Genomic DNA, 9,508 nt, shown 5'->3' with positions numbered 1-9,508 from the left:
CACACATAAAAAAAAAACCCACACATACACATCTTGTTTTCATAAACATCTCTGGTCGTTTATTAACAGAATGGTCGTTAATAACCCTACCACAGTCCTACCGGTGAAAAATTTTGACATGACATGAAATTATTTTCAATATCGTTCCTGAGAATGTAAATATTATCAATGTCACAGATTGGGGGGGGGGGGGGGGTTAACGTGGGACGCATTTTACGTGCAGAACCCGCTGTCCTCGACGTTTCGAAAGCGCAGTTTGCGTTCAAAACGTGTGTCGTCAGTGATTGGCCAAGACCCAGATGCAAGAGAGACTAAACCAAAAGCTCCGCCCCTACAGCTAAAAGCCTATAAAGAACGAAGCAGAAATTTCTAGTTCTACGCTTCCGCCTTGCACAAGTACAATGTAGGTTAGCTTTCCTTTAGGTTTAAATAGAAATTTAGAAAGACGACGTTTCCTCTTAAATGCATCACCGATTTACTGGATTAAAGGCATTGATGTGAAGTTGCAAACATGTTGCCTGGGAGTAAAGTTTCTTGGCCATGCATTGGAATAACAGCTCTTAACGTCAACAGCTCTGGTAGGGTTAGCAAACAACTGGTAATGCCAGAGCTGAAAGCTCAGAACCAGTTTACAGAGAACTGTCTACAAGGCTCGGTGCCATCCTCGCCTGGGTCGGATTGCGAGGAAGATTACACGTCCTTTGAAATGGAAACAAGAGAAACTATTGACATTTTCTTAAAAAACTTTACGGGACTCCCTCATTCTAAAATTGGAAAAAAACAAGTTCTGTCAACGATGAAGCGGGTTGTGGAAAGTCTCGTGGTAAAGCACGAAATCGCTTACAAAGGTAATTTAACAAGTTCTCACTTTATTTGAACATGTAGGCTACGTTAGCGCTCCACTGTTCCCCTTTCGCTTCGTTCAAAATGTCTAGTTGTTGATAAGAACAGGTTAAATATTGTTAAAGAGCCTCACCCTCTACACACGCACCTGGCCTGGCAGGTTGCTCCACTTTATGCCACGTATTTTCACATTTATGATTCCGCAGTGGCCTCTAACATTTGACTCTCTCAGGTATGATTGCACGTCTGAATCTGGAGCAGAATGGAGAAGACATGAGTTTCATCACGACTGTGGCAACGGAAATCTTCAGCGATGGCATCACAAACTGGGGCCGTATTGCAAGCTTGCTGACTTTTGGGGCAATTGTGTGCAAGCATCAGAATGACAGAGGACATGGCAAGTGTGTGAGTCGGGTGGCGGAAGACATTGCTTCCTATCTTCTCACTGCACAGCGGGACTGGCTGCTCAAAAACAAAGCATGGGTGAGTTTTAATTTCCCACCACCCTTCACAGGACTGCATATGTGCTTGTTTTTCTTTGTTTGTAACCTGTAATCACCTTGTTTATGAATTATTTTTTCTCCTTAGGATGGCTTTGTGGATTTTTTTCATGTCCCGGATACAGAGGCAGCTATGAGAAACACACTGGTGGCCATTGGTAGTGTGGCTACATTTGGAGCTGCACTTGCTTATTTTATACGGTGAATCCACATGGACTTTATGACAGATGTTGAGAAACAAGAACTCTAAAAACAATTTTTTGAGAGAGAAAGAAAGCGAAAGCAGATTGAATTGATGTTTTTTCTTTTCACGTTTTCACTCTTCCTGTTTATAAAAGTTGCTCCGACTAATCTCTTGAAAAAATCCAAAACTATTTTTTTATTAAAAGTAAAAATTTAAAATTTTCTGCTGTCAGATCTGAATTGCAGGAAACACTTTCAATGACAGATGATATTCTGTGTGAATATCACCTGTGAAATGATCACTTCCAACCAGTGTTCTCTGTACAGACATGATGTTTATAAACTTGGCTGAATTGTGAAGTTGGCATATATTAAAGCTCACAAGCTTTTGTTGAAATTGCTATATAGTTGTGTGTAATAAGCCATTCTAGTACAACACCTTCACATTTTCATGGTGTCACTTCCTGTTTCAAAAATATTCTTTTGCAATACAATACGCACGTATGACGTCAGGTGCTAGCTAAAGCTTTAAAGCTTTTATCTAAAAGCTCATCGTGGTTCTGTTTTGAGTCCTAATTTAGGGCAATGACAGCAGTTAAAGGGATAGTTCACCCAAAAAGTTTAATACTGTCATTTACTCACCGTCAAGTTGTTCCAAACCTGGATGAATTTTTTTTTCTTTTGCTGAAAGCAAAAGAAGATATTTTGAAGAATACGAGCAACCAATATAATAGTTGATAGGCCCCATTAATTTCCATAGTATGGAAAACAATAACAGTGGAGGTCAATGGGGCCCAACTGTATGGTTACCTACATCCTTCATAATATCTTTTTTGTGTGTTCAGCAGTGGAAATTCATATAGGTTTGGAACAATTTGAAGGGGTGTAAATGCTGTCAGTGTTTTCCTTTTTGGGTGAACTAACCGTTTACCCACAACGCTGCTAATTGTTTTCTTCACCTGCTGGTTAACCTACACTGAAATGTTTTGAGAACATGTTATGGTCATTGACCTTTTCTGTGAATATACTGTTCTCTAAACTGCAAATTAAAACCAAAAAGATGATACCTGGATTTTTTTTCTTCTTAGGTGATTGAATTGAAACCTTAACCACAAAGAATCTATTAAACCCTTATGGCAAGGTCACAACTTAAGTCTGAAGTATATGTGCTTTATCAGACCCATTATTATTAACTTCAAAGGTTTTTTATCTTTTCATCTGTACATTTTATTGCAGCAGAGTTGTGTAAATTGCCAAAGACTTTAAATTTCCTGTGTAGTCTCTCGTTTCAGCCTTTGGTATGAAGTTGCACTGTGCTGCGGAAATATTTTAGAGGTTTGTCAGAGTGAAACTCATTGGCACAATGAAACTCATTGATGAATACCATACATGTATCTCATTTCAAAGAGTTCATTGTGTTGCTTAGTCACCTTGTTGAATCGCTTTCTATTCAGTGGACCCAAGCATATTAATCCTTCATTATAAATATACAAACCCCTTGCCATCCTTCTGGCTGTCATCACGAGTCACTACTGTAACCAAACCTCTCAGCCAATGTGAATGACCGTCGGCTAACTCTAATCTGGTTTTGGCTCAAGTAGAATACTATAGTCTGGCTGGGATTATTCTTCGAAACATACATTAGCACAAATTCCGTTTGCTTTTTAACTGTAGAAGGTGTTAAAATCATGTGATCCTCTTATTCGTCATCATGTTCTGATCCTTCCTTAGACAGAGAAGTTTCTCAATTGATTTCTTAATCTCGTTTGCTGTACTTTTTGCCTGAAGGCGGTGGATGTAGCCAGTTTGGCTTGCTTTTTTAATGTGGAAGTAATCTTAGTTAACGATATGACACACAGTAGAACCGTGTGATTTACTTTGCTGACTTTACACTTCTGTATCCATGAGTCATGTTTTAATGATGAATGACCATGGTTTTAAAATCACATGGGGTTCCAAAAAACGTCAGCAGTTTATATCGTTCAAAAATATTTCTGGATCAAATCCCTGTAAATGAAATCAGATGTTAGTGCCTTGTTTGGGAATATCCACTTCCTTAATGAATGACTTCCACTGCCTATAAAAAGGGCACAGGAAATGTTTCCATAGCGAAATGGAAATCTTAATATTTTTGCATGTGTGTGTCATAAATTCGTGATAAGGAAAGGCCAGTTGGAAAAGTCATGAAACACGAGCAAGGCAATGGATCTCCAGTGAGGGTCCAATGAGAGGGAAGATGTTTTGACGTCTATGAACGTCTATGCCAGAGAACATGCTTGGTTTGTATTTCTACAGCAGGGGTATCCAATCCTGCTTCTGGAGGGCCACCGTTCTGCAGAGTTCAGCTGTAACACACCTGCCTGGAAGTTTTTATTGATCCTGAAAACCTAGCTGGTTCAGGTGTGGTTAATTAGGGATACAGAAAAAGTCTGATATATCCTGCTCTGGGAGAGATGTATTTGAGACAGTTATGTGACAGTCCTGTGTTGAAGGGTAGAAATAATTTTCTGTGGAAACAGTTTTTTTCATTAGCATTCCCACATTTGACAACTTATGCAAGAGAAGAAATAAACGAATGCCTTAAAGGGGTAATTCAACCAAAAATGAAAATTCTATAATTTACTAACTGTCATGTTGCTCCAAACAGGTTTGACTTTCTTTCCAATGTGGAACACAAAAGAGGATTATATGAAGACGGTTTAAATTTTTGTCTATATGAAAGTCAATGGGGACCAAATCAACTTGGACCCTATTGAGTTTCATGAACCCCCCGAGTTGTTTTTTTTGAAAAAACAACAACAACTCGTATACATTTTTCCATAGAAGAATTAAAGTCAAACCGGTTTAGTGTGACATAACATAATTAGGACTATCCCTTTAACCATATATTTCCTTATCAACATAACATATAACATCTTTTTTTCAAGATCTATGATATCCGCTTGCAGGATGTAAAACAATTTAGTCTACTTAAAACTTTTTTAACTAATGTAAAAAAAAGAATCCGCTGACAAAAACACCTGTCCTAAAATGTTTTAGTCCTTCATTAGGAAGTCTGTAGTTGGTTTTTCTGGCTAAGCTAAACAATATTTGTGTGAGTATGCTTATTTGCTCAGATTGGCTTCGTGTCTGGTTACAGGCCACCCGTGGGGTCTAATGAGGACTATGGTAATGACACACACAGGGCCTCACCTGATCCTCCAGTTCACCTGCTGTGGTTACCTGAGCCAGGAGGCTCATGACTGTTAAACTCTGTGGAATACAGGTAAAGCCATGCGATAACACATGTACTAATCTGTACAGTCTTGTGCTATGGTAGTCATGGAATTGTATTTTTTTTTAGTATTACAAAACAGACATCTTAAAAGCCACTCATTTGTGATAGATGTATTTTTGCTTGGCCAGTGTTGGTTCTTTAAAATAACTGAAATACATTGACAACGTGATATGGAACTGTAATGTGGTCAAGAGTGAAACTACTAGCCTTGATGTTATTTGAAAAACATTAGAACGCCCATCAGCCAATCAGAATCAAACATTCTAGACTGCTGCGTTAGATAATAGACTTCTTGGTGTGGATAAAAATCCAGTGGAGCATAATAATGTAAATAAAAAATGTACAAATAAATATTGAGTGTCCAAACAATGTGGATATCCTGACTGCATTTATTATTAGAAACTCCTTTGTTTGATGTAGGCCTATTGTCTATTGACGTCTGTGAATGTGGAACAATAGGAGGAGGAGCATGCATTATTGTCTAAAGCATGGGTTTCAAGCAGGGATCCAGAGAATGCTAGGAGGTCCATGGAAAAGTTTAGAGAAAAGAATATTTAAATAAATAATTAAAAAATATTAAACTATTTAACTAGATAAACAAATAAATTGATTAAAATTGAAGAATATTGAAAAATATTGAAATATTAAAAAAATTAATATTGATATATACATGAATAAATAAAAACATTTGATTAAATTAAATAACATTTGTAAAATATATACAATAAAATTGATTTGAATAATACAAATAACACTACAATAGAAAAACGCAATGTAACACAATTTACATTTATAATATACATTTTTCGACAGTATAAATTGGGTCTTTATACTTATTTCTCTCGTGACAACTCTCTGAAGATTTTAGCATGGTAATGGTTATGATAATGTTAATGTATTTGGTCCTGGTGGTCGATTATTGCTGCTGCTGCAGAGCAAGTACAGGAACTTGCTACTGCCAACACATACGCTGATACGCTGCTGTGTGATTATGTTAGACATACTGCTGCTGCACAAATAGCATATATATATATATATATATATATATATATATATATATATATATATATATATATATACATATACACACACACACACAGCATAAATTACCCATTGCAGATCTATTCAGGTGGAGCTGGGGATGGTTTTGGAGGAACTCTGAAATGCCAGCCAGCCATTTTAATGTTGTGAGCTGCAAGCTCATTGGCTTGCAGATGCGACATGAACCAATCAGTTTGTGCCAAGTAGTTAATGCGGTAAATATCATCAGCTGCGTTAAAGGAGTAGTTCACTTTAAAATGAAAATCACCCCATGATTAACTCACTCTCAAGCCATCTATAGTTGTAAATGACTTTATTATTTCAGACGAATACAATCAGAGTTATATTAATAAACACCTTGACGCTTCCGAGCTTGATGATGGCATTGAATTGCAACCATCAGTATTATGAAGCTCAAAAAAGTTAATCCATCCATAATAAACAAACTTCACACGGCTCTGGGGGGGGGGGGGGGGGGGGGGGGGGATATGAAGATATGAATAAAAATGATGTTATTTCAGCCAGCGCACATACCTGTATTTTCTTCCTGTTTTCGGTCGAAGTCCATAGTAATCGATTGTCGAGTTCACGCGCATGATCATAGGTAACTAAACCTATGCGTGTGAACTCGACAATCGATTACTGTGGACTTCGACCGAAAACAGGATGTAAATACATGTGCGCTGGCTGAAATAACATCATTTTTATTCATATCTTTCACATCTACTGCAGTCAGATTCACCCGTGATCACTCTAAAGGAATCACTCACATGACCTGTGCACTTGTAATGACACATCAAGGATGTTAAGAGGCTAAAAGCAGGTTTAAAACTTGCCCCAGAAGTCAACAGGGTGCAAATTTTAAAAAGAGGATAACACAGTGTAGGCAACACCGATTTTTGTCGTTGTTCTCTGTATTGACAGCACTCCAAATTTACAAAAAAATGAGCTCAATGTTAAAATTGACCGGAGTTCTCCTTTAAGTGTAAAGCGCAACTTATGCAAGTAAATGTGGAGTACTGCTGATTTTTCCGCTATACGCCATGACGCACTATGCAACTTCCAATGTCATAAGTTGCGTAAGTTATGCTTTATACGCAACTGCGTTTGGCTGGAAGCTAGAATTTTACTTTGCGTTTTAAATATGAATATTTTTCTTATACAAACTTTTTAAACGCTTTGCTTCAGAAGGCCTGAAGGCCTTTATGAACCCCCCGGAGCCAGGTGGAGTTCCTTTATAATGGATGGATGCACTTTTTTGAGCTTCAATCTGATGGTTGCAATGGTTGCTTACAATCTACTGCCATTATAAGCTCGGAAGCGTCAGGGTGTTTATTAATATAACTCCGATTGTATTCGTCTGAAAAAAGAAAGTCATATACACCTATGGTTTGAGGGTAAGCAAATCATGGGGAAATTTTCATTTTAAAGTAAACTACTCCTTTAAGGACCCATCAACCTTGCACCATCTAGAGTTAACTAACTAGGCATATAATTGCCTTTTAAGTTTCAAGATGGGATCCCTCGCATGAGAATGATCATATTTGATGGTTCGTGGCATTGAAAAACTCAAAAAACCCTGGTCTAAATTAAGCATGCAGAAATACCTAGCACTTAATAGAAAACATTTGATGTATAAATAAAAGCTGTTTTATCTTAAGCAATCTTTATTGTCATCTTTGATTCGTATTCTAGTTTGAGATCTATTACTGTATATGATTTTTTTTCTGTGTTTATTGTGTGAAGCGTTTCCTCAAGAACAGTTATTTCAGTCATTAAATATCATGCATCTTCAAAACTTTGGCCATAAAGTGTTGTCCAAATGATCCCATCACATGTTCTGCCGGGAACTAGTGACCCTACTTGATCATTTACCCTGCTGTTTACCTTTATCAAGGTTTTCCTTATTTTTTGTATCAATCTCCCAGTGTAGCTTTCATGGTATGGTAATCTTGGTGAAAGAAAAATTCTACTAGTCATGGCAGGTCGTTGTTGAATCATCAGGTCTATGACCTTTCCCCTACAGCATGATTCCATGAGGGAAAACACGTCACTTCCACATTCCGTCATAAAGATAACTGCTCTAAAATCAAAAAGTGTGTGCTAACCTCTGACCCCTCAGGTGACTATTTTTAATGTGTAATTTATGTATTTAATAAATATTTCAAATAATTAATCTTCTGGTTAAATGGTTAAACAATTCCCAGTGTAGTCTATATTAGTCAGTGTATAACTGGAAAAAAGATTGTCCTGACTCACTGTTGCCTTGAGTCGCCTGAATTGCGTCTTGCAATTAGTGTTCCTTGCTTTATACACAAACAAATGAGCAAACATTCACAAGTCACATGTAGAAGGCTGCCGACTAGCATTCATTATGTAAATAAAATCTCCTTATCTGATCTGATTTCCCTTATTTCCGGCCCTCTCACGTTTTTTCCTCTTATGGAGGCTTCCGTCCTGGATCATTAATTCCAAGCACATGTAAATCCATAATCCAAAAGATGTTACTCTGTTTGGGAGAGCTTATATCTACACCAACGATGGTGCAATATTGTGATTATATTTGAGAAGAAACTGATTTTGAACATTTGGAACTGTTGCATTTTGTACTTTGTGGTAATGCCAATATAGCTGTTGAAATATATATCAGATGCAACTTTTAAATAAGCTATCTGTTGTCGTCATGTGTTAGTATTGTAAACTCCAGTGCTAGTGGTTAAAACAACTATTTACATAGAAGAGTATTGAGAAATACTGAGTAAGTGTCAGGTATTGCCATCATGGAAAGCCACTTCTTGTATTAAGACACCAGTATGTTTGTGTAGAGATTTTACTCTAAAGTCACCATGTTTACAGTCATGAGGATTTATTCAATGACGTGTGGTCAACAGGCAGCAGGTCCTGACTAGTTTTAAGTGGCAATGTGGTCTGTTTTTATGTTTAGACTGCAAAATGTAAGTTGAACAAGGCCAGAGTGTTATTGACATATGCCACACATTCACTGTCAAATAACTTAATGGCTCCAACTAACATATGAGACTGACTGGTGCTGTGTAAAGGTTGCGGTCAAAAATGTTGTGCAATCGGTATGATATGTTTTTAGAACAACTCCAGCTGTATGACTTTTCTTATACCATCAGGTTTGAGAAAAAGTCACTCTATACATAGAGCATATTAGCATAGCAATTATGAAAAAAGGAGTTAAAATACTTTTGTTGTTATACCATAAGTGTAATTTCTGTTGAAGTCTGTATTAATTAACAGTTTTTCTATAATAATTCAACATAACATATTGTGTGATGCCACAATGTCCTTATAATATGGCACTTCATTATTCCATATATTTCGTATGAGTCTGCTTTTATCCATATTTTATATTCTATAAGCTCCTGTTATCTCAGGATTTTTTCTTAAAACAATAGCATAGTGTCCAGTCCTCTTTTCTTTTTTGAGTTGCTTTCACGTTACATTTCAGTTCCTACACCAATGATAGTAGGTAAATTCCTTCACCCAAGTAGAAATGTACCCAAGTTACTTTCACTTTTCTTTAGGCTATATAAGATTCCGATAAGGGATAATTAACCTCTTGGTACTTTTACCACTGTACAAAACTGCATTACTCTTTGATCAGACCTGCAAATGCAAAAGAAAGCACATAGTCTTG

The 9,508-nt window shown here is 37.0% G+C and overlaps 1 protein-coding gene across 1 annotated transcript; it reads left to right on the top strand.

The window, feature by feature from the left end:
- The first annotated feature begins 180 nt into the window (after positions 1-180).
- On the top strand, positions 181-2,590 carry mcl1b (MCL1 apoptosis regulator, BCL2 family member b). The gene is made up of 3 exons (XM_081387839.1): positions 181-848; positions 1,076-1,326; positions 1,432-2,590. The coding sequence occupies exons 1-3, from the start codon at positions 512-514 to the stop codon at positions 1,546-1,548; spliced, it is 705 nt and encodes a 234-aa protein (XP_081243965.1). The 5' UTR covers positions 181-511; the 3' UTR covers positions 1,549-2,590.
- Positions 2,591-9,508: the final 6,918 nt, after the last annotated feature.

This window comes from Scardinius erythrophthalmus (assembly GCF_964197995.2).
Source record: "Scardinius erythrophthalmus genome assembly, chromosome: 16".
Taxonomy (NCBI): domain Eukaryota; kingdom Metazoa; phylum Chordata; class Actinopteri; order Cypriniformes; family Leuciscidae; genus Scardinius; species Scardinius erythrophthalmus.
Note: the sequence above shows the minus strand (reverse complement) of the source record. Positions and strands in the feature narration are given on the sequence as shown.